Raw genomic sequence first — 25,452 nt, forward strand, 5'->3', positions numbered from 1 at the left:
TGTCTTTTACCACACTTCAAGGCTATTTTTTCCCTGCCAAAATATGCAAGGAAAAGCAACACAAGCCCTGCAGCTTTGGGGGAAGGGCCAGCCCTGCAGCTCTTATTATCTTTGGATGGGAAAAGGGAGACAGTGTTGATACCTTGGATATTTCTAGATCCTACCACCGTCCTACCAAGGAAGTCTGAAACATAAAATGCCATTGGAAACATCACATGGGGCATTAAAAAAAAAAAAAACACTCTAAGAGTTTAATTTGCTTAATTATCAGCATCTGAATTCTCTTGGATGTAACCAGCTTGAAGATTGTGCTGGTTACACAGCTCATGTGCTGCTCTACACAATTTAAACCAGCACCAAACCTTCACCTGGGGGTTCACATCTTCCTAAACACATCTCTGGTGTCAAACATTTTATGAACTTGAACATTTCCTTGCACTTGGGATGTGACCTGACATCCAGCTGCGCATCCAGCCAGGGTAAGAGCAAGCCAGGGCAAGACTTGAGGTCTGGGTTGCTCCCTCACGGTTCACAATTTGGCCCACAATTTTGTGACTGAGCAGATAAAAGCTTGGCGTTGACCAGTTCACAGCTGTGTGATGGTTTGACAATACAAAGCTCAGAACTCGTTATTTTGTGAGCTCAGTCCCAGCCACACCCTGCCTCAGCCCTGACCAGCAAAGGCAGAATTGCCAAGTGCATCAACCCAAACCACCACGGCTGTGATCATCCATCATTCCTAAATCCACGGCTCAGCACTGTGGATGCTCTTCTCCAAGGATATATTTAAAATGGGGGATGATATTAATTGCTCTGCTGAAAAGTCAGACAGAGAGCAAGCACAGCTTCAAAGATTCATTAAATTCCCCCAGAACAAGACACAAAGTCCTTAAGTCTGTTTTCCATTAGAAAAGAAGTAGCCCAAAGAGATTCCCATTGTTCTCCTGCTTCTGGGGTCGGTTTCCCAAACTTACATCTCAGCACACTGGGTCTGGATGGAACCCAAGGAAGTCCCCAAAAATGCTGGGCTTTTGGAAAATGAGAGTTTATACTTGGAAAGCATCACTTTACAGGCCTTGCAAGTGAGAGGATTTCCCACACGCCCCCTTGCAATGACCCCAGCACAAATTCCCTATCAGGCTGAGGATGCGGCATTCTGTAGGTCATAGGTTAATGGATACAGCAACCACATGGGAATGGCAGGAGTCTGACAAGGCACATACAGACGAACTTTAGCTCCCCAATTTCAGCACCCAGTGTCCCAGAGACTCAGAAGACAGAGCAGGTAAACAAAATCAGAGAATCCCAGAATGGCTTGGGTTGGAAGGGACCTGATGCTTTCTCATTCCACCCCTTGCCACGGGCAGGGACACCTCCCACTAGCCCAGGCTGCTCCAAGACCTGTCCAGCCTGGCCTTGGACACTTCCAGGGATGAAAATGAGTAGCACATAGTCTGACACAGAAAGAGGATTTTGCTACTGCAGAGCTCATTTACTCATTCACACTCCCCTTGCCCATCCATCCCTGCCCTCTGGCAATGGGAAGCCATTCTCTCTTGTCCAGTCACTCCAGGCCCTTGTCCCCAGTCCCTCTCCAGCTCTCCTGGGGCCCCTTTAGGCACTGGAATGGACTCTAAGGTCTCCCTAGAGTCTTCTCCAGGCTTTACAGTCCTAATTGTCTGTCTTTCCTAATAGGAGATGTGCTCCAGACCTTTTATCATCTTGGTGGCCCTAAAATAACGCCGGCTCCGTGCTGCTCACATCCCTGGGGCATGCCCAGCCATCAGCCCCGTCCATTCCAACCAAAGGAAAGCTGCTGGGTTTTCATCCACAGCTCCATAAAACAACGGGCATCTGTTCACCGAGTCCAACACGACACAAACCCAGACTTTACAGAGTTTATCCAAAGCAATTCTTTCCAGCTTAGGAAAACCGAGGCTCCCTGGCTGAGGGACAGGCCCTGCTGTTCCTGTGCATGTCGGCTGTCCTGCAGACTGCCCTGAGCAGCTGTGCAGATGGCAAAAATGCTCTTTTTTTTTAATCCTTTTGAGCAGCATCTCACTGAGATGGTCCCACGGGAGGAGTCTGGCTCAGCTCTGGAGACCACGCACGGGTCTGACAGGAACAGAACTTGCTGTGCTGATGGGCTGGGAAATCCCTCCCACCCCTTCACAGATGTTCCTCCAAACACTTCTGCTGATTGAAACGACACCTCCGTCATCAGATGAACATATGGCTGCGTTTGCACCAGCACTGCTTTAATTGTTCCTGCAAGGCGCTTTAAGGACAGGCTGGACCACAAAAGCATCATTACAGACCTTTCTACGAAAAAATTGGCTCTAGGGTTTATTTTTCCCCCCTGCAGAGCCTGACCATCCCTGCAGTGTCTGGGTATGAGCCTTGGAGCTGTGGTGCAGGTGCCTGGCTTGAGGACACAAGCTGTCCCCCGCTTCCCTGGGTATCCAGCTGGAAAAGGTCCAGAGAGCTCTAATTAACCAAACTGCTCGTTTACCTTTACAGAGCTGCTTTTCCCAAGGGCTGCACTGGAGATGAGGGAGAGATGCTGTGCCCTGTGAGGACAGATGGATGCAGAGCTGTCAGCTCACACAGGTGCCAGCGTAAACCAGCTTCTCCAGTGGTTTTATGGCCAGGAGGACAAAAAGGAGATTTGGGAATGCAAAAGTTCACTGAGACAAGAGCAGTTTTACCAATCCCCACAACCACACCAGGAAAAGAGTTTGCCAAGGGATGCTACTGCATCCCGGGCTCACCACGATCACTTCTTCTTTCCTCAAGGGCATCCAGGTCTCATTATACACAATCCCAGCTCTTTTCAAAACAAGGTTTTACCATATGAAAGAAAAAAACAACCACTGGAAAAAGGACCCTCCAGGTGAAAGGGGAGCAGGGAGCCCAGGTAAGACTCTCCTCCAGAGGGAAACAATCCAGCTACAGAGCCACAAAATTTAAGGGAACAGGAGAGAATATGGACAACAGGGAACATGAAGGCCAGAAAAAAAGGGGTCTATGGTTAAAAAGAAATTAAATAAAGGAAAAGGCAGGAGAGTGGGACTGAAAAAGAAACCCCACCAGGAGTGATGCAGAGCTGCCTTTCAGTGCTCCAGCCCTTGTGTTTTCTGGCCTTATTTGTGAAACACAAATAATCCAGCCTTCTCCATAAGCAGCCAGATCTGGTGGAATTACATGTCTGAACACTCTCGGTACACAGACAGAAAGCTGTGGAAACACAGCTTAAGGCAATGTGCATTAACAAGGGGGCCTTTATCACTCAACCTGGCACAGGGAAGCCCGCTGGCCCCGGATGGAGTCCATGCAATTGGTGTGTTCCACGGGCTCTGACTGGGGATATCCCCGGCTGCATCCATCGATTTTTCCTCCTCATGATGTAGATGGGACCCACTGGACATGGGCAAGGAGAAGGGATGCTGCTACCCATCACTGTCCCTTCACGGGGCAGGAGGAGGGATGGTGAGAACAAAACATGTAGGTAACACCTTCCCCCTCAGCGCTGAGCATCTGCCCTCACCTCTGGATAAAATCCCTGCATGCTGCTCCCATGTACCAGGTTAGGCATGGGAGAGAGGATTTCCAGCCACAGGAGCACATCACCTACTGGGAAGAACAGCAGGCAAGAGCTGACCCCATTTCAGGGAGTTGATGGAAAATGCCGAAATCAAATCCAGCTCACCCAGAAAGCAGGAGCTCAGCTACGGGAACGAGGGAGTGCAATTGTCTGGCCAGACCAGAGGATCAGCATGCTCCCTTCTGGCTGGAGGATCTAAGGATACCAAAGTATTTTCCAGACCAAAAACATACGCATTTATTTTCAAAGACCTCCTGTTAGGGAGAGCCCTGTTCCTACAGGGACAAATTCCCACCTCTGCCGAAAAGCTGTTCCAAGCCTTCTGCAAGGAAGCCTCAGGGCAGAGGGGTTGCAGAGCATTTCCCCCTTTACCCACATCTGCATGGGTGAGGCAAATGTTCCTTGCATGCAGGATGAATGGGGGACTCAGATGTTTTGGCCAAGATGGCCACATCCAGGCCCCCCCCACAAAGCAGAAACCTCCACTCTCATCTCTCCCTCCTTTACCCACATGAAGGTGGCAAAGCCACTGCAGCCTTCTGCTTCCACAGCCAGCTCGAAATAAATTATTATACTCAGTCCAAATAAATTACTGTACTCAGCTCAGACACCTCAGCTCTTGTTTCCAGGCTGTTCTCAACCAAAAAGAAAATAATTCAGAAAATTCAGGTGGGCTTTATTTATTTTTTCCTACCCAAAGAAATTTTTCTTCTATTTAAACCTGCCTGATGACTGGAGGGGAGTCAGGGCTCCTGATGAAGAGCTGCAATCCTCTGTGACTGTGAGACAGGGAAAAATAAAGAGTCTTCCCAATACCTGAGCTGGGACCTGTAATGCATGACTACAGAATCCCAGACTGGTTTGGGTAGGAAGGGACATCAAAGAACATCCAGTTCCACACCCTGCCGTGGGCAGGGACACCTCCCACTATCCCGGGTTGCTCCAAGCCCCATCCAACCTGGCCTTGGACACTTCCAGGGATCCAGGGGCAGCCACAGCTTCTCTGGGCACCCTGTGCCAGAGTCTCACCACCCTACGAGCAAATTTCTTCTTAACATCTAATCTAAACCTGCCCTGTCAGTTTAAAACAACTGGATGGTTTAGTCCATGATGAGGACTCTGATACAGAAGGATGGGAAAGACAAGGCTTTGCTTTGAAAGCTGGGACTGAATATTCTTCCTACATTTACATTTCCAGCTGTACAGGTGCCTTTTAAAGCCACACTGAAAGACATCAGCACACTTCTACGTGCAGGTTAACAGGCACCATCCGAGTGCTGCACAGCACCGTGCCCACACCACACTTTGTGCTTACTGCAGCATTTTCTGTCAGAAGACCTCAGCATGAATCCATTCATCTTCCCAGTTCCTCTTACAGAGGGAGGAGAGGACCAAAAAAACAAACCTGGGCTAAAGATGAAACCATCCCACTGGGATTGCCTTCAGCACAGAACCTATGCATTTTTTAATTTCTTTCCCCCGGACCTGCAAAGAAGTGTGCTTGCAATAGGGAGCACACAAAAGGTCAAGTATCAAGCCAGATGCTGATTCTCTGACTTCAACCTGTGCTTGCCCAGGCAGGAGCTGTGTGCTTGTGTGCTCTGCAAGTCCATGCCAATGTGACTTTTTGAGCCCAGAAGAGCAGGTTTTACTACCTGAATGCAAGTACAGGACAAGGTTGGCTATCTGGGATGCAGGGATGTGGGTGACAGATCTTGAGACCCTGCAAGAGCTGCTCTCACTGCTGCTTCTCTTCCCCCAAAACCCTGCAGTTCCTGATGACCTGACTCGGAAGCAGGAGCAGGGCTGCCACAGGTGAGGTGGAAATACACAGGGCAGCAGCTCCAATGGGAGGAGGAGCAAGAGGAGCAGCTCTGGTCACTGCAGATGCCCTATCCCATTCCTGCCCCATGGCACAGCCACTTATCCTGTGCCTGCAGGAGCCAGCTCCTAAATTTAAAACAGCCAGAGAGCAGCTTTGAAACAACAGCCAAGCCTCGGGGATATGTGTGTGCCAGACGAGGAAGGGAAATCATCCCCACGCTTCTCTTGCAGTCTGGGACGTGGGGAGCAGCTCTGGCACCCACCAAACAGTGCCTTCATTCCCATTTGCCTGCCGAAAACAGCATGGCAGCAGCTCTAAGAGGTCTGGATTAGGGGCATCACTTCCCAGTCACGGGATGCGAGGGATCCCACGGCGAGAGAAGGGTCCCCTTGGGGCCATCTCGCAGCCAGCCTGGGTGGGCAGGCACCTTCTCACCCTAACACACCCGGAATTCCCATCCACACTGCTTCCAGACTGGAATTATACAACAGTTTAGGTTGGAAAAGACTTAAGACCTAACACTGGCACAGCCACCACTAAACCATATCCACATCTACACATCTCTAGAATACTTCCAGAGATGGAAGCTGGAATTCAACCATCCCCCCTGGCTGCACAAGCTCTCCCGAGCTGATGCTCTCCTGAAGGGTCTCCCAAAGACTCCAGGGCAGAGCCAGAGGGGACCCCTCTGCTGAGCCAAAGGAGGGAGAAGTGGGGTCCACGTGGGAATCCCTTGACTTAGGCTGATGCATCCTGGTCCTCTTGGGATGTCAATGGGGAACCTTCCACAGGAATCTTGGCTTGCACATGGACCAATGTATGCTAGAAGAAAGAAATAAATAATGCACAGAACAGGGGGTACACTGGAAAAAAGGAAAAATGAACCCAAGAATCCGAGAATGGTTTCAGTTGGAAGGGACCGTAAAGATCACCTAGTTCCAATTTCCCTGCCTTGGGCAGGGACACCTTCCTCCACACGAGGTTGCTCCAAGTCCCAGCTCCAGCTCTTATTTCAGACAGAAAATGCTTCCTCTCTCATGGCAACACAATAAAATGAGATATTTCTGTGGCTTCTACTTTGACAGGAAAATGGCCAGAGCTGAGAAACGTGAGGCCACAATGAATCCCAAGTGAGCCCTTCCCATGCTCCACTGCCTGGCTCTGGCACTAGAGACACAACACTGTCCTTTATCCCTAAGGATGATTTCCCTTCTTTTTTCCTCCTCGTTACCACACATCACCAGCCAAAGGGACATCTGAGAGGAAGGATAAAAAAAGCTGATTTTTCAAAAACAACTGGAATATTGCACAGCCCAATTCACCCTCTCGTTGATAGATAAGGGGAAACCAAAATCGTTTGGACAGAGGGAGGAGAATTGCAGCAGCTCCAGCCCCAGCTGGAGCTCTATCCCACAGTCCTGAAGGTTTTTCCTACAACCACAAACCCTTTTTGCTCAGGAGTGAGGATACACGTCCCATGCCACCAGAGCCCTCATTTCCCTAAACACATCCCAAATGTGATTTAGGGTTTCCACCCTGCCAAAAGCACTTAATGCCTGAAAGAAGAGGGGCTGCAGCATCCCTGCTCCCTTCCTGGCATGCAGGACACAGCAAGCCACTTGCCCTCTAGTCCCTGTGTCAGCTGATAGGGAGGAAAGGAAAATCCATAGTTACAAAATCCTAAACAAGCAGAGAGATGTAGGATGGAAGAAGGAAGCTGTGCCCAGGCTGGGTGCACAAGAACCCCCCAAGATGCCAAGAAGATGATTTGGGACCCACCCACAAGTCAGCCTCAGGAGAACACAACAAGAACCAGCAGGGCTAAGAAAGGAGGGAAAACCACTGCACACATTCCCCAGTTTTACAAGCTTTTTCCAACTGCTAAAATAAAAAAACCCAGAGCAAATTTAGCAAAACATGTCAACAAGTTCTATGTTACAGCCCAGACACACGTGCTCTCCTCAATAAGTCACATTTTTAGAAACCTTCTTTTGCAAAACCTGTTGGTGTTGGTGGGCCTTCTGTTTTCTTTTCTAGCTCCAAGTACTCACAGGCATCCTGGAGACTTAAAAAAACCCCAGACTTTTAGACTTGCATGCACAGAGAGGACTAAGAGAGTGTCACCATGTGTCTGAGATGTTAAATCCTCCAAAACCATATGCTGGTGATTGCTCTAACAAAAGAGACTGCAATGATAAAAGGAAGCCTTATGTTCAAGTACCCGTTAGTTGTGCAAGATTAGAAATTAGCTCACAATCCAATCCTTATAAAAAGGCTTTAAAAGCACAGGATTTCTCCTTAATATGAAAGTAATGAACTGATAGCTATTCATTATTGAATTACTTATTCAGATTTAACAGCAGCACAAGTACAAAGCTTCTCATCTTCTGTGTCCTCCTGACAAACTACAGAAGGAAGGACAAGAGGCAAATATATCCCATGGGTTTCACATGTAAACCCCACCCCCATAATCACAGAATGGTTGGAGAAGACCTCTCAGATCACTGAACCCCACCTTTGACTGTCACCACCTTCTCAACCAGACCAGAGCACTGAGTGCCACAACCAGTCATGATGTGAACACTTGAACACTTCCAAGGTTGGTGAACACCTCCAGGGATGCTGAAAACCTCCAGGGATGGGTTCCACAGGAACCTGGGCTGCCTTGCTGAATCTGAGGTCAAGGATTTACTGGCTGATCAATACAGCTTATCCCCAGGGCATGAGAAGTTTAATTATGGAAAAAATGAGCCACACATTAAACAGCTTGTGCAAAAACTAGTGCTGATCACACACAAAGGAGTGGGTGGACACCTCCATGCCCAAGACCAATGTGGCCAGACAAACCATCCCCTGAAATATCTTCCTTCCCAGCCTCCTCCTCCTCTTCCCAAACCTGGCTTTGGTTTCAGCTCCAGTTGCTCCCTCACAAATTGCTCCTCCTTAAATAGTCTCCCTTCCTCCTTCCTAGGGGAGGATTTGCCCCACAGGATGACAGCAGGCTGCACTATCAGAAGAAAGCTAAAATAGACTTTCACTAAGATTAACATCCCACTAGCAGCTGTATTACAGTGAAATGCAACCACCCAGAGGGTTAATAAATATATGGATGGATTAATACAGAGACAGAAACTTATAACTAGACTGAACATTTAATTTCTGCAGTGAATTCCCGAGAAAGGAGGAAGGCGGGAGCACCCATAAAATAAGGAATACACCACCCAGGCAGAACAGCTGTGCACACCATGAAGAATCAGGAAGAAATTGTTCCCTGTGAGGGTGGTGAGGCCCTGGCACAGACTACCCAGGGAAGCTGTGGCTGCCCCATCCCTAGAAGTGTTCCAGTCCAGGCTGGATGGGGCTTGGAGCAACCTGGCCAGCCAAAGGTGTCCCAGCCCATGGCAGGGGGTGGGGATGAGATGGTTTTTCAGGTGCCTTCCAACCCAACCATCCTGTAAGCCTCCATCTGCAGCATCAACGCTGGAGGAGCGTGAGGATGCAGAAAAAGGAAGGAGCTAACAGTATTCCTGTCATTTACCACCCATGCACAAAATTACAGATAGTAAATCAAAGCAAATCTGAGGTGCATTTTTGGGGCAGAAGGGGACCAGAGGGAAGGTGTTTCAATCCCCTAAATGAGTGTCACTGCACATATCCAAAGCCTTTCCAAATGGTTTCTGGAGAGGTGGCTGCTGCAGTCTGGTTGTCTGCAAGCAAGTGATGCAGACCAAGCACTCAGCAACACTGCAAAACCAGCTATAAACACACCTGCCATCTGAACCTGGTAAGTGGGAAAGAAAACTAACCTGGATATTGGAATTACTCTTGAAAGACCAACTGTCCCTTCCCATCCACCAGAAGTAACAGCAAGCAAGGATTTGTATCTAAGATGAGCTACGAGAATCAGTTTGTGCTCAAGTTGTGGTTCACCACCAGAAAGATCCATCAGGAGAAGCAGAGTGCTCAGTGCAGAATCAGACACAGTTATCTCCAGATGCTGCACCATTATCTCGTTGCAACACACAGTTCCTCCATGGGATGTGATAAACAGTAAAGCCATCCTTAGCAATGTGAAGGCATCGCATCTATAAAACACCCACCTCGTGTAACAGAGCAAACACACAGTGGGAAAAGCAGTTGGTGGTATGAAGAAAATAAAGAGGGGAAAAAAGCCCACTTCTCTGACAGGATTTATTTTTAAATGATGGTTGCTCAAGCCTGCTCAGGGATTCGGTACGTCAGCAGCAGCTCCCGTGCACGAGGACAAATGGTGACTCAGCAGGTAAAAGCTGTCAAAAACATGTCCAAAATGGAAATGATAAAAAAAAAAAAACACAGGAGGAAAAGCTATAAACACCTCGAGCAGTTTTGCTTTGTGTGCTGGTCGGATGCCTGAGGCTGCAGATGATGCTCTGCAAAGCAAGCAGGGGAACCCCATTCCCATCCCGAGCACTCACAGGTGGTACCCTCCTCTGAAGGCAGGAGCCACCAATGGCAGCTGGATCCCCAACCCCAGGAACCACTTTGGGATCCATGTCTGCCCCAAATACAATGTGCCATGGGATCCCATCACCACTGGACTTCAGACAGGATGCTAAAGACAGCCTTGCACCCCAAGAAGCATCCTGCCCCAGCTTTCATTGCACATTGCTCCGGAAAGGACAGGAGTGAGACTTTTTAATGCACATTCAGACAAAAAATACCCCTTTTTTTGCACTGCCTTTTTTTTTTGATTTTAAATAAAAGTCAAAAAGCCCAGCCAACATGAAAGGCTGGATAAACACTCCTCCTTTCCCCAGCAGAAATTACAAAAATGCCTTTGAATTTGTTTTGGCAAGAAACAATGTTTTTTATGAAAGAGCTTCATTGAAAAGTCACAATTTGGAATGTATTCATCTATTCTACATTTAAAAAAAAGTTTTAATTACCACTTTAGGAGTATTTTGACATAGTTTATGGTTTGTTAGATTGTGCTGTGCGTTACAAATGCCAAACACACCTTTTGGAATTGCCTTATTATTGTATTAATGCAAAATGTGGGGTTTGTGCTGCCGAGACTCGTGTCGGCAAATGAAAAATAATAAATTAATTCCATTTGGAGAAAACGCTGCCATTTATAACCCAGCAATTAAGAACAGATTTAATTTTAGATATTGCTGCATTCTTCAGCTTATCAAGTTATTCAGTACCAACACTGCTACTATCAGTATATGCTCAGTTCTTTAAAAAAGAGACCCAGGCCAATTTCTCACCCCTTAAATTAGCAATGCTAGACACGAAAAGTTTACGCGGCTTTCCTCTCTTCTGAAAGCTGCAACATACGGATTCTGCTGGGAAAAAAAACAAAGTAGCACATGCTGGAGTTTCTACTATAACAGGCCAAATTTTATCAGCCACGGGCATGTAAGGAGTTAACAAAAAACCACAAACCTCAACGGATGGAGGCAGAGGTGAATGTGTTTGCAAACCAGGGGGCGTAGACATTTTGAGGGAGAGGAAAACAGCCCAAATCCTGGCTCTGGAGAGATATCCACAGCCCCATCTCCCTCCCCAGGGCCAGGCAGTCACGCAGCAGATAGGAGATGGAGAGAGTAAAACGCTTTTTATTTGGCTGCAGCTCTGCCAGCGGGAAGGTGATGCCCAGGGAGGGCTGGTGCTTCGGGCAGGGCTCCAGCTGGCACGGAGGGGATGGGAGGCTGCTGGCTGCATCCCACGCAGGGAAGAGTCGGAGCAGTCCAGGGACCAGCACCTGCATCCTGGCAGCCATGGGGCAACCCCGGGGCTCCCTGAGAGCCGAAAGGCTGGCGGGAAATGGGAGCTGTCCTCAGTGTCTCCCCTGGGGCACGCAGCACAAAACACTCGCTGTCACCACCAGCAACCTCGACATCATGAAAACAGTCTCTGTGGCCAAGGAAAGGGAAGGGAAACAGGAGCAAGGACGTGGGAACTCCCCTTCCCCCACGCGTCCTCACAGCGTCACCAGGCTCCGGGCCACCTCCAGCAGCAGGAGAGCACAATGTACGGAAAGAAGAGACACACACGGGTTGTGGCAGCAGTCCAGACTTGGAAAGCAAAGTTAACACATGTGGTGAGGGACAAGCAGGGAAACAGCTCTGTAATGATGGTGGTGGAGGGCCCTGGGCATCCCCTGCAGCACTGAGGTGACACGGTGACACCTCTCTGCTACTGTCACAGCAGCACAGCGGCCAGGACACGCTGTGGGATCCCCAAGGGTGGCCTGACCAAAGCAAGGTGTGTTTTTGTCACACGAATGCTGTGGGCTTGCTGCAGGAAAAGCAGGAAGAGCTTTGGGCTTCTTGTTACGCAGGAGGCCACAACGGGCAGCACAGCCAGAGCTGTGTGAAAACAGCTAAGTTTGTGGGTTTTTGATAAAGATAACACTCACCACTCTAAGCCTTAATAGTGAAACAAAAAGGTTTTGTGAAACAGTAAGGGGATCCCCCTCCCAAAATGCCAGCACCAAACTGGGACAGAGCAGCAGAGCTCACACAGACCAACTCAGATCCTGGGAGAAAAGCTCTCAGCACCCCTGGGACCCTGACATGGGTAAACCCAGATAAGTGAAGTGATAAGGACTCAAAACCCAGCACCCCCAGAGGGGTTTGCCAGCCCCTGAAGGATCCAAGGACACCTTCATCACACCTTGACCTGCCACAAGCCCTCTTGGGGCATGCGGGAAAGCAAGCAGAACTAAATTAAACCTTGGCTTTTATAGGGCTCCCCTTTCTCCTTGGACAAAAAAAGGGAAAAAAAAAATCCCCAAGCACGTATTTTTATTTATCAAGATTCCAGCAGGCTCTTTTCCTGCCACATCCCTCTCAAAGGTTGTACTGAGGATTGCTGCACTAATTTTAAGTCTACAGAGAAACAGGCTTTCCTCTGCTTTCACACTGGAATTAGTTACGCTCAGCCCGACCTTGCATTATTTTTAAGCTCTGCAACATTAAAAGAAAATTAGGGAGACTTGTTAAATCCCTTAAAAGGTAAAACAACCCTATTGCTCCAGGTTTACACACACAAAAAACACAAACCCAAACCAAAAACGAGCTCTTAAATCACAACTACTGCTTTAATGTGGTAGGATTTAGTCTTATATTTTAAATTCATTCATTTCTCGTTCACTCAAACAATCACACCAGCTTTAATGAGCTCTCCCTATGAAAACGCCAACTACAAAGGATGACATTTGCTCATGTTCCAGAGCTCCATACACCTCGAAAGGAAATCCTAAAGCATCGTGTGCTTCTTAGCAGCCAGATTACCAGCTTTTAATCCTCTCTGCCAGATGTATTTTTAATCTTTTTGCGTGTAATAAAGCAAATTAGTGTAATTGTATGGGTAAACTGAATCAAAATAGGCACACAAGATTAAAAAAACCCCTGAATTTGGTTATGTTTTGCAGATCTGGCAACTAACAGAGCTGGGGGCTGAATTCAGCTTTGCAGGTACTGGCAGAAGGAGAAGCTGCTGCAGGGTGAGTGAGGAGCTTCATCAGCCCTTGGCCACAAGTCAGGGATTCGTTTCTCCTCTGGGTCCCCTGCAAGGGACCACACCAGCTCTTGGATGAGCAATCACAGCATGGTTTGGGTTGGAAGGGACCTTAAAGACCATCTCATTCCACCCCTGCCATGGGCAAGGGCACCTTCCACTATCCCAGGTTGCTCCAGGCCCCACTGAAGTTGCTCATCCCTCCAAATTTACACCAGTCTGGCTGTCTCAAGCCACTCCCTTAACTCATTGCGTGGGTTCTTTGCTATCAGCAGGTTAGATGGGATACTGGGAATAAATTCTGGGCTGTGAGGGTGGTGAGGCCCTGCCACATGCTGCCCAGAAAAGCTGTGGCTGCCCCATCACGCGTCTTCGCACAGAAGCCACCCTGCTACCAAAACCTTTCCAAGCAAACCCAATACAGCCCAGGAAAAGGGATTGCCCAGCCAGCAAGGATTCTGCAGTAGTTCACTAGGGCTGTGGGCTGGACCCCCAGCCATCACACATTGATTATTGACTGCTCAGGGCAGTGGGAGAAGACACCAACTATTTCCTCCTTAAAAACAGAAACCAACTGAAAATCAATGCTGACATCCAGTTTGGCTTCAGGAGGGATTTAAAGAACTTGGGCTTCTTCATTCCCTAATCCCACACCATGCTTCCCCACTACCAACCAGGATCGATTTCTAACAATGCAAAAGCATCTGCCCACATTTTTGCAATTTTTTCAGACCCGGCAGAGAGCACCCTCCCCTTTCTGTAGGGTTAATCTAAAGAACAGTTGCCAAAATGCTGAGAACACAGTGGAACAATAGCTCCTCTGATGAAATTCCTCCACTCCATAGAGAAACCAGTATCCTCCAGCTGCTGTGGCTTGTCCAGAGAGATCTCCGAGTGTTTACCCGCTCCCATAAATAAAAGGGGAAAGAAAAAAAAAAAAATGACAAACTCAAAGATTCGAGTGCAGCTTGCAAAAAATGACTGCAGAGCCCTGCCATCTAACCACAACACGAGTTATATTAATGCAACATTTGCCTTGTGTGAAATACAAACCCACGACATCAGTGGAGGGAGGGCAACACCGGCCACCTGTCCTGGGGATAGGGACTCGCTATGCTTATCAGCACAGAGACCACTTCCAGCAGCTCCTTCCCTTTAAACCCTCATTCTCAGTGGAATCTCTGATCAGTCATTTATAAAAGCCAGGAAGCCAGGCTGGACAGCTGAATTACAGCAGCTATTATCCACGTATGCCTGAATACCAGCAGACACCTTTATTTATAAAGGCTCTCCGGCTGACCGAGATTTGACATCGGCTACAAAAAGCACTCAGCATCCAACTGGCTGCTCCAGAAGAATGTGAGGAGAGGTTGGCGAGCACGGGCTGAGCAGACACCTTTACACAGCTTCCCTGCTGCTGCCATGACTCCTAACCCAGCAGGTTTAAGTAATTGATTTCTTGAGCAGATACACAAAGTTGCACACCTTTGCCTCTTCGGCTATGGATTCAAATGCATTCATCCCTAATTCTGAAATATTCAGAGTATTTTATCAGGCCTATCCTCTCTCTTTTTAGGGTCTCTGCACTTTCCAAGCTGCTGCTTGTTGCTTGTTCACCTTTAGACTCATTCCTACCTGTGAGCTCATTTTCCATGAAAATTGGGAACCCACAGCACACAGGTAATGCAAGTGCAAGGGGATGGGAAGGGAGAAGGTGATTAAAAAAAACCAGTCGCTCGCAGCAGATTTTCTTTAGCTCTGACTGCCTCAGTGACAACCCCTGATAACAGACGGTGACCAAAGTGTGAATTCTGCTTTAAATTGACAGAATTCCCATGAGCAGCACATGCAAGCACAGCCCACGGGGCTCAGCTGGGCCAAGGAAGGCTCTAAGTACTCGTATGTTCCCATCACACTCCTGATCTACTGTAATAACCTGAACCAGGAGCTGGCACCTCTGCCAGGACACAGAGATTGGATCCAGCCCCCCACAGGGCTCCAAGGGCTGTCCTGAGCCTGCCAGCACAGTCACTGTAAGGAAGGGATTTCCTTGCCTCGTTCCTCATTTCTTAAGCAAGGACCACTGAAAGCATCCTCCTTTGACCTCCAAAAGCATCCCTGTTCAGCCTGGAGAAAGGAGGCTCCAGGGAGACGAGACCTTACAGCCCCTTCCAGTGCCTACAGGACTTATGAGAGAGCTGCAGAGGGACTTTGGACAAGGAATGGAGTGACAGGACAAGGGGAATGGCTTCCCACTGCCAGAGGGAAGGGGTAGACAGGATATTGGGAAGAAATTCTTCCCCATGAGAGTGGTGAGGCCCTGGCACAGGGTGCCCAGAGAAATTGTGGCTGCCCCATCCCTGGAAGTGTCCAAGGCCAGGCTGGACAGGGCTTGGAGCAACCTGGGATAGTGGAAGATGTCCCTGCCCACCACAGGGGTTGGAACAAGGTGAGCTTTAAGGTCCCTTCCAGCCCAAATCATTCTGGAAGTCTGTGATTCTTCCTGCTTTTAGCACCATTGCATTCATCCCTCCCTCCCACTGCAGCCAAACCCCCAGCACCAGACTGAGCTTGAGCACAACTCTTCAGCTAAAATTCCCTTCAGGTGATGGAAATTAGAGGGCTGACAGCAGCAGGAGAGCCAAGTGGCCTCGGGCATCCTTCACAGCACAACCTGGAACTCTGGGGAAGTTTCCCAGGTCCCCCGAGGGGCTGCTGGATGGGATCCCCACAGTGCCACCCTTGAGCCCCTAGCAGCAGTGTCAGGAGCTGTGTGCTGTCCCTGTGCTGCAGAGTAAGTTGTTATGGTTACTGGAGGGTTTGTTGGGCTTTTTTTCCTCCCCTCTTCTAAAAAGAATTCTTATCAGTTTAACATAATACCACCAGTTAATAACAATTCTTATCGTAGAAGGTCAGTCAGGTAGTTATAACTCAACATTTCATCTATGTTTGCATTATCTGGAGGGAAACAGCCAGGGGACTTTGTTTTTTTTCTTTAATAATCCACTTCTTTGGAACTATAAGATTTAAAAAAAAAAAAACCTATCCAGAACCAAGCTGACCCCGTGGCAATTTGAGCACACTGGGGAACAGACAGAAAAAAGGAAGAAAAATCACACTGATGTTTGCTGCATGAAAAACGAGGAATATCCCAACAGGAAAACTGAAAAGCAGGAGAATGCATGGACACAGACTGCAGCTGCTGCAGAAACACCATGTTCTACTTGTAAATGTCAGATCAGCCAAGTTTTGCCACAACAAAAGTTGTGGGTTTTTCCCACTGCATTTTTCTCCCCAGTTTCTTCCTTCTTCAATTCCCATTACTGATGGGGGACAGAGAAAAGGGGACAACAAGAAAAAACCCAATGACAAGAAGAACTGATGTGTGATGCTCAGGGTTAAAAACACCAAAAAAAAAAAGAAAAAAAAAATGCAGTGGCAGGGAAAGTAGGTTGTAAGATGCTTCCAGCTAAAACTGGTTAAACCCTGTTTTATCCACCCACTCAATTTCTTCTTATAACAATTAAAACTCCAAACACAACACATGCCCATTCCCCATGAGGCCAACAGCATAGCCAAGGAGCAGGAGAACTAACTGGTTAAAAGACAGGCAGGTTTGTGGCTTGTCTGAAACAAGTTTTATCCAAAAAAAAAAAAGCAATCTGGAATTAATTATTTGTGAGGATCAGTAACAGAAGAGAAGCTTTCTGAAGCACCCTGCGCTTCTAAAGCAGGGCAGCCTTGCTTGAGAGCAAAGAGTAAAGCAGAGCTGCTGAATCCTGCAGACAACAGTCACAATATTAACATTATTTTAAGTAAAATAACATCTCCAGGCATGATAGCTCAACAAGCTGGGCCACGTCCAGCTCCTGCAAGTAACAGGGAAGGCTTGCAGGGGTTGTGGCAGGAGCTGGCTCAGCCCTTGGTGCAACAGGGCCGTCTCAGTATCATCCATCCACGTTTTCCATCACAGACAGTCCCTTGTCCACAACACAAAATGACCCTGAGTTTGTGGCAGCCCCTTTCTCTGCCCCATGGATTATTCTGATAGAATACAAGAAAGTTTTTGCACTGCAGCTCAAGCACTGCAAATGCCCTGAGAGTCTGCCAAGGGCAGCAGCCAGGATTAATGGTAGAGAAATACATGGTTTACACCCCGGGTTCAGCACAGAGAGCAGAAATCTACAGGCATCATCAGCAAGCTCCAGACAGGAGTGCTGAGCCCAGGAAGCCTCAGCTGAGGTGCTGCACCATACACCTGCACAGAATCCATCAGAGAAACCAGGCTAAAATTCAGACACCTTTACCAAAACCCTTGATACATCCATGCCATGGAGTCACTGCATATAAATACATCAATAAAACCCCACACTCTGAACAGGGCATATGACAGGTGACCCTGTGCTGGTAAATCCTTCACTTAGAGCTCCTCTTTTTTAGCCAGATGTGTTTGTGTCCTTCACAGAGAGGCGAGGAGAAGCCCATGCACCTGCCTCACACAGCCAACTCCTGCCACGTACAAAACAAACTGGGTTTCTGCCTCTGGAGCTAGCCCACACCCTGACCAGGCTCATTTTCTGCTCAGTTCCCAGAAGCAGAGCAAACAGAGTTGCAGGGCTGTCACACTGTGGGTGAGACCATCCCATGGTCTGCTCCATGAGAGAAAATCCATCTTGCAATCCCCCTCTGTGTCAGAAACACAACTCCCTCTGCCCACAAAACCCCTTCCAAAGAACAGCCAGCAACACCTTCTCCAACAGAGATCCCCAACCCTGTTTTGATGAGATCCTGCCCTTCCACTTAAAGCATCTCCTGCGGAAGAGGAAGTCGGGAACGGATCTGCTCACTCCAACCTCAACTTTATTTGTAATTACTGGGCCAAGATGGAAAGCCACTGGTTTGGCTGTTTGCCATTGTCAAACTTGCACTCAGCAATGACCTCTGCAAATCTCTAGGTCTCTTCTCAGGACCAGAGCACTGCAAAGATAAACACACCATTTTTTTTAAGGGAAAAGGGATGAACATGCAAGCCTGGAGATCCCTTGCATCAGACCTGCAGCCTCTTGTAGATCCCTCAGCAGCTCTTGCGTAACCAAGAGTTAGTAAAATAGTAATGGTCTTGTTTATTCAGTGAAAGTAGAAAATACAAAGGGCACACGCACACCCAGGGGTAGATTTGCACAAACACACAATTCATGTGAGGGCTCATCCCACCACCCTTGGGGCTTTTCTGCAGACAAAAAGGGCTTCAAACACAACAACCTGTGCTTTGTGTGGGCTCCTGCACTTAGCCAGCTCCGTGCAAGAAGTGGGGAGGAGACTGGGGCGATTGGAACCCCAAGACAGGGCACTGCAGTACAGCAGCTTCTTCTCTCTCTGATGAATTCATCCCCAGGGTTGGGGTGCAGAGGCAGTGCAAGGGGTGCCCTTTCTCCCAGCAGTTATCTGTGGTAACATTAAACACGAGCTCGACGCTGGAGTGCTAAAGCACTGACGGATGCATCCTAAAATAAAGCCGGCGTTCACGCTAATTACTATTTCAGTTACGCTGATTGCAAACGTAACTCCAGCTTGGTAAAAAGTGGCTTTCATGGGCTACAAATGAAATAAAGGTGGGGTTTTTTTTGATGGAACATGAGAAGAAGAAAGGGCAAAGCTTGAGAAATTGTAGGGAGATGGGAATTTGCACCGTGATCCACAACCTTCATCAACTGGTTCAGGGAAACTCTGCAGGAAAATTTGGCTGACCAGAACATCAACTACTTTAAAAGCAACTGGTCCAATTGCAAATATAAAATATAAACGGTGAAATGGGCATGCAGCTTTGCTCAGATTTTGAGGTCTAACACACCAAAGGATGCAACTGTGCAGAGGATCATCCACCGGCCACAGCCCAAGCTACGAGCAGAGCGCTTTCCCACTCATCCATTTAATTTCGTTTGCAGATAAGTGTATTCACAAACCAGATTATTTTAATTGATGGCTCTACAGCTGATTCCTATTCAGCTCTCGATCTAAAGCTGTCCTCAACCTCTCCCATCAATCCATATCTTGACAGTGATGCTCTGTGTGCTTCCTCTCCTTCACCAACATCCTCCCCGCACCCACTCTGGTGGGACAGAACTTCAACTCTGCTGCTTTTCCAAGCACAAATGCGAGATACCTACACAGAAGGAATCAAGGAACAAGCTGGTCCAGGCAGAGAATTCCAGCTCAGGTCTGTGGTGATACATGAAATGGTTCTCTGCATCTTTCACATGCACTTCAACAGTGGGATTTTTCCCAACTGAAGTCAGTGGGGAAATGAACCCTGGCACCAGGCCCCTCACTGAGCCATGAACTACCTGAGAAAATGGTTACAAGGACACTGTAAAGTATGGAAAGGTCTCTGGGAGAAAGCAGCCCACCCACGGGCAACCCTCTTGCACCACACCATGCTCCAGGCAGCAAACCATGCTCTTACGATTAGTTAACTTTTTCCTCCCCACTTTAGGCATTACTACCTAAAAACTACTACCCTGGCAAGCTCTGCCACCCCCATCCAAATGACCTGGCCCTCATTCATTAGCTCTGCCTATGGAGGACACCTTGCCATTCATGCTGCCAAAATTTTGGGAGCAAGAAAAGGGAGTATCTCCTTACTCCTCTAACTGCAAGGGGCATGTGCCAGGAATGACAAGGGAAGGAATTTTTAAGCAAATAGGAGAAAATACAGAAGAACAAAGTGCAAGCCCAGTAGAGTCTCCCCTAGGTCCCAGCACTGGGCTGAGGGGGCAGCAAAGGGGAGCCTTTGTAATGCCACACCACAGACCTTCCTCCAGCCAGCAGTGCTTCCCACAGCCACTCTGGAAAGCATCCCTAAAAATAAAAATAGCTTTGAATCACAAGAGAACACTGGGTGTGCAGCCTGGCTTAACGCCCCTGGCTAACACCACTCTGTACTTCTGTACCCCTCCCCTCGGTATTTTCCAAAAATCCCAGCACTGATAGCATTTAGCCCTCAAGTTTGCAAACAAAGCCTGGGAAAGATGTGTGGCATCAGGTCAAGCACCAGCAGGCAGGTTAAAAGCAAGTGTCCAACAGCTCAGGAGATCTGAGGTTTGCCCAGGTCACCCAGAGAAGCTTGGGCTGTCCCATCCCTGGAAGTGTTCAAGGCCAGGTTGGATGGAACTCTGAGCAGCCTGGTCTGGTGGAAGGTGTCCCTGTCTGAGGGGTTTGAACGAGATGATCTTTCAGGTCCCTTCCAACCCTTCTGTGAATCTCTTCTGTGATTCTATGATCTCTCCATTTATGAGTCCCAGCTCCTAATTTTTAATGAGCAGAGCTGGCAGGGCTGCTCACATCACTCTCCAAGCAGAGACGAGTGTGTGGAATGACCACACAACGCCAAAGTCCAGCCCTGCACTTAGAACTCCCTATCACTTCCACTAAGCACAGGCTAAGCTCCTTACCCCATCCTCCTCCTGGGATGCCTCCTGGGCTCCTCCAGTCCCACTGTGTGACAGCCCAGCAATGCCCTCACACAGCCCAAGGACATTTAAACTAGAGCTCAGCATTGCAGTGCAACTGTAAGCCAAGAAAAAAAAAAAAAAAAAAAAGGGAAACACCTTCACACTGGGCACTGGGACGATTTTCCATCGGGGGGGGTCACTGGGGATGAACTACAAAATTTGCACAGTGCAGGGGTAGCAGCTTCCTGATGGGCTGGGAGGCTGTGGGGTGGCAGCAATAGATGCAGGGCTGGAGCCACAGGGAGCTAAGGACATAAGCAGCAAGGTCTGCAGGAATATGTAATACCTTTTAATAGACCAGCCGGTACAGTCGGGGAAAAAACCCTCACAACCACACAAGCCCTCCTTTGAGCTGGTGGACCTTCGTGCCTGGCCATTTTTTCCAGCTGCATCACTTGGTCTATTAAAAGACATTACAGCTCCCTGCAACCCTTGTCCCTTCCTTTGGCCAGTCCTTCCCAGGATGAGCAATGTAGGTCATCCTGATGCTCCCCTTGTGATACCTGACAGCCTGCTGAAATGAAATAAAGATTTTGGCCCTCACATGTGGAGCGGTTAATGTCCTGTGCACAGGCCAGAGAAAGCCTGTTGTCCTTTAAGGCCAAGAGCTTAAAGCTGTCACTGCTTCCATCAGTGCATGTGGGTGTTTGGACACCGGGAGGACCTACAGGAGTCTTTGGGCAATTCTGTCAACCTTGCAGGAGCGAGGAAGCCACGGCTGGTGGGGTGGGATGTGGGACTAACTGCTTTGGAAAAAAAACCCACAGGGACACTTGAGGAGATGAAAGGAGAAGCACATTCTGCACTCAACGTCCAAAGCCTACGGACCACGTTTCATGGATTCAGCCCGCACACCTCCTTACTGGGTCTGTAGCTCACAGAGCAGCCATTCCCAGCACCCCTGGGTGCCTCAGGAGGAGCACAGGTCCCATTCCCACCATAAGGCACACCCCACTCCTGCCTGACCTTTACTGGTAGCTTAGAGGAGGTCACTGCGTCCTGACGGCTCCGAGCAGCTGGGACTGAAGCTGCCCAGCAAGGCCAGGCTGGAAGGAAGGAAGGAAGTTATAGCAGGCTTTTAAATAGTGCTATGCAATACCTGAAACTTCTATTTCTGTGCACAGATAATATGGTTTCCATATTCTCCTCCTTCTCTGCGGACCAAGCCATTCACGCTCAAATTGAATTAACAACAACCCACACTCTTCACCAGTTTGAACCAGTGAAGCCACTGTGTAGGACAACCCCAAGCTGTACACTTCACCTAATGAAGAACATATAGATGTCCTTCCATGTTTGCTTCCCACTCCTATTTTCCCTTTATAACCAAGTGATGGATTGAGGGCGGTCTCGCAGCCCCCTGAGCAGCCCCCACATCTCCGTGTTCCCCCAGACACCAGAGCAACTTCCTGCAAGACATCCCTGATCTGAGGCTGGCAACAAGGTTTCATCCATCCCTCCAGCCTTAGGCAGGGATCCAGAGAACCATGGAATCAGGAGGCTCCTCAGGGCTTTCTGAGGGTCATACACAGCTGTACACAGCAGAACCACGCTGGGTTTGCAGTACTAATGAGCAGGGCTTGGCTGTCGTTATGAAAATACTCTCACACTTGGGAAAAAAAAAAAAGATAGAACTCCTTCAAATGAAATAGACTTGTTTCTCTGTGGCAATTAACTAGTTAAAAAGAGTTATTTTTCTTCCTTGAGTTTTCCCACTACATCTGCCATTCATCAGACCTCTCATCTAGAGTCTACCAGGCAAGAAACAACCTGGACACCTTTACTGAAATGGATTTTCCTCTGTGCCTGGTCCACACACCTGAAGGCTCTGAGCCCAGCACCACCAGTCAGAGAGGATCTCAAAGCTCTGATCTCCCTTTGGGATCCCTCCTGATGCCTGTTGTTGGTGATATTTCCAAGGATGGTGCTCATCCACCACGGACCACAGCAAGGCTGCCACCTCCTCCTAAGGACCATCACCTAGGGGTGACATTCCAGTTTTTCCACCTCCCCACAGGGTTGGGACATGCAACAGGTCCTGCACGTCTGAAACAACTCAATTCTCACGAGGACCCAGTGTAATTCCAACACCTGCTCCAGTACGTTAGCCCAGCATGTTACATTCAGCTGGTGACACCCCTTCCCAGACAGTGGATTTCACAGAAAGGGAACATCCCCTGCCTTACAGCCAGCCCCCACCAGGAGTACCAGTGGGGCACCTACAAGCAGGGAGCCAGCATTTCCAAGGCAGCAAACACCTGGAAAATGTACCAGGAGACACCTCAGGCCCCAGCCCAGGAGGGAATCAAGCCCAAATTAGTTATGCAAACGCCAGGATTCAAAAAGTAATGAGTAACACAAGGTTCAATGATGACGCTGCTGTTCAGGACTTGGTGTGATTCCATTGCCAGGCAAGTGACAAGTGCCAGGCTGCCAAACAGGCATGGAACAGGAACGATTTAAGGAATTCAGGTGGTTTTAGGAAGGCAGCACTAACACAGGAGACTAAATGCTATTTCCTAACTGAGCCTGGTTACAAATCTCAGCTGACCTTCCCTCCACTGCAACAGGATTGCCTGGAAAAGCGCGTGTCTTGCTCTGCAGCATGCATGGATATGTCCATCCCATGGGAAAGCCATACAGAGGGGAGTTTGGCGAGAAAGAGGAACTCAACGGATCCAGGTTTTGGCATCAGTTACAAATGCCCTGGAGGAAGAGATCATTTTTGGAAGGCAAGCCAGGGAGAGCTCAGGCAGCTCCACCAACGCAGCAAGGGCCAGGCAGGAGGCTGGATACCAATCTCCACATGCAGGAGAAATCCTCACACCCAGCAAGGTCAACAGGATTACAGGGGCAAGCAGGGATTGCTCGCACGAGAGGAGATGGGAAGGGCCCAAGCCCTGGTCTGCACCCTGGCTTACACGGAGCAAACGCCACCACACAGGCGGCCCTACGTGACTCTGTGTCCAGGACCGCTTCAGAGCCCTGTTTTCCTTCACAATTCGCCTTTCCTGATGGCAGGAGACCAATCACCCCCTTCCAATTCCCTGGCCAGCTGAGGGGACATGGCTCCCACCAAGCCCACAGCTGGAATGAAAAGCTGCGATGCCAATAAAAATATAAAATTAAAAATATATTGCTCACACCAACTCGCAGAGGGAATCGCAGCAAATCCCGTGCTGAGGCTGGCACAGGAAGCTGCAGATTTATCCTGGAGCAGCCGAGTTTGGAGAACGTGTTCCCTCCCGGCCCCCCCCCGGGGCCTCCCCACCCAAAGGGATGGATGAGGTTCATCCCTTCAGCTGTTTATAAAAGCAGCAGTATTGCGCCCAGACGCACTCGGCAGCATTCCTCCCTCTCATTCCTGCGAGCTATATAAGGGAACGGCCAATTCCAGCCTCGCTCCCCTGTAGCCAGCCCCGATCCCTTTGCGCCGGAGCAGCTCCAGGCTTGGTTTCCTGCAGAAGGACTTAAATCCGTCCTCAGTGGAACACGGCGCTGCGCTGGACCTTGTCATCAAATGGCAGCGCAGGCAGCTGCCAAATCCTGCCGGCTCGGTGCTCTAATAGGGAACAGCTGGAGAAGGACCCTGCATTCCTCCCGCCCCGTCCACACCGGGGGCTCTGTTCGGGATCCGGCCGCAAGATTTCCACCCATCACGGAACGCAGCCGGCCGCTCCCCGGCACTGCTCTGCCAAGCACAGCCCAAAACCCAAGAGCTTCCAGTCCCCTGGGATTTTAAATCAAAGGGGTGCTTAGGAACGGGAGGGTTGCTTTGCTTTTTATGGGTTGCAGGATTTTTTTTGGGGGGGGCGGATATTTTTTTGGGAGGCGTTGGAGAAACAGAACTACGCAACTAAATGACATTTTGCCTTCCCTACCGACCCTCTGTAGTACAAAAACTCTACTTTGAGCAACTTGCATCCCTATGTACATCCACACTCAGGAACACACACATCTGTAACACACCCCCCATAAATAAATACGGGAACACACGGTGCAATTCGCACGGCGCTTGTGCCATTCCCATCCTGCTCCAACTCCCGTTTACTTTGGAGGAGTTGAGCAACTTGTAATGGCGAATAAATAAAAGAAAAATACACTTTTGGTAGCCACGCACATTTTCTGTCCTGCACCCTGCACGCTCAGTAACATGAAACAGTCCACTCATATTTTCTTAGAGCTCTGCTGAAACACAAGGGGGTATTCAGAGCCGCAGGAAAAAAATGCGTCCAAACAGGATCTGAATGATGAAATAGGAATTGCCACATTTAACAGAAAAAAAAAAAAAAAAAAGGATAACCCAGTTGCCCAGACCTTTATACAATAACAGTTCGTCTGAGGTAGCAATGGGCTCCTTCTGCATGTTGCAGAGAGCAAAGCAAGCCACGTTGCCCAAAAGAAGCCTAGAAAATCCAGACTCTACGTGACCTGACTTACTTATTTCACAGGAAACTGCATGGAAGGAGAAAGGGGGGGCACGGGGGAGAGAGGAAAAAAAAAAGCCACCAATCATTCATGCTACCGTAGTTACACCACGCCATGGAGCGGAGTAGTTTGCTGTGAAAAACCAAACTGAAATAAGCCAAACCCCGTTCGGAAAATAAAACGTGAGCAGAGAAGCCGTTCCCGCAATCGAGCTGGGGGAGCCCCCGGCTCCCAAACCGCACCCGTTTCTTGGGTGTATTTTTGAAAATTTCGACGGCATTAGAGCATCGCCCGAGAAGGCTCGCAGCAAACGCCACCACTCACCGGGGTTGTTGGCCTCCCCTTCGAGGATGTGGAGCTCGGTGCAGTCTGCCAGGGAATGCTCGAGGCAGAGCTGGAGGAAGCGAGCCTGGGTCCGGCTGACGCGTTTGAGCAGGGAGAGCAGCGCAACAGTCTGCTCGCACTCGTTCCAGCCCTTGAACCACCCGGCCAACACGCCAACCTGGTCTCGGAACATCATGGTGAGCCGGAGGGACAGCTCTGCGGGGAGAGAATAAATAACCGGGACAGCCTCC

General features: G+C 49.0%; 1 protein-coding gene across 2 annotated transcripts in view; it reads right to left on the minus strand.

Annotated features, from left to right (window-relative positions):
- SAMD4A (sterile alpha motif domain containing 4A) overlaps positions 1 to 25,446 on the minus strand; it is a 99,151-nt gene extending 73,705 nt beyond the window's left edge. For both annotated transcript variants that reach the window (XM_008637308.2, XM_008637307.2), the window contains exon 1: positions 25,202 to 25,446. In XM_008637308.2, the coding sequence (XP_008635530.1) occupies positions 25,202 to 25,397 (196 nt within the window). In that variant the 5' untranslated portion in view covers positions 25,398 to 25,446. The remainder of the gene's footprint in view (positions 1 to 25,201) is intronic.
- Positions 25,447 to 25,452: the final 6 nt, after the last annotated feature.

Source organism: Corvus brachyrhynchos, unplaced genomic scaffold (assembly GCF_000691975.1).
Source record: "Corvus brachyrhynchos isolate BGI_N302 unplaced genomic scaffold, ASM69197v1 scaffold245, whole genome shotgun sequence".
NCBI lineage: Eukaryota > Metazoa > Chordata > Aves > Passeriformes > Corvidae > Corvus > Corvus brachyrhynchos.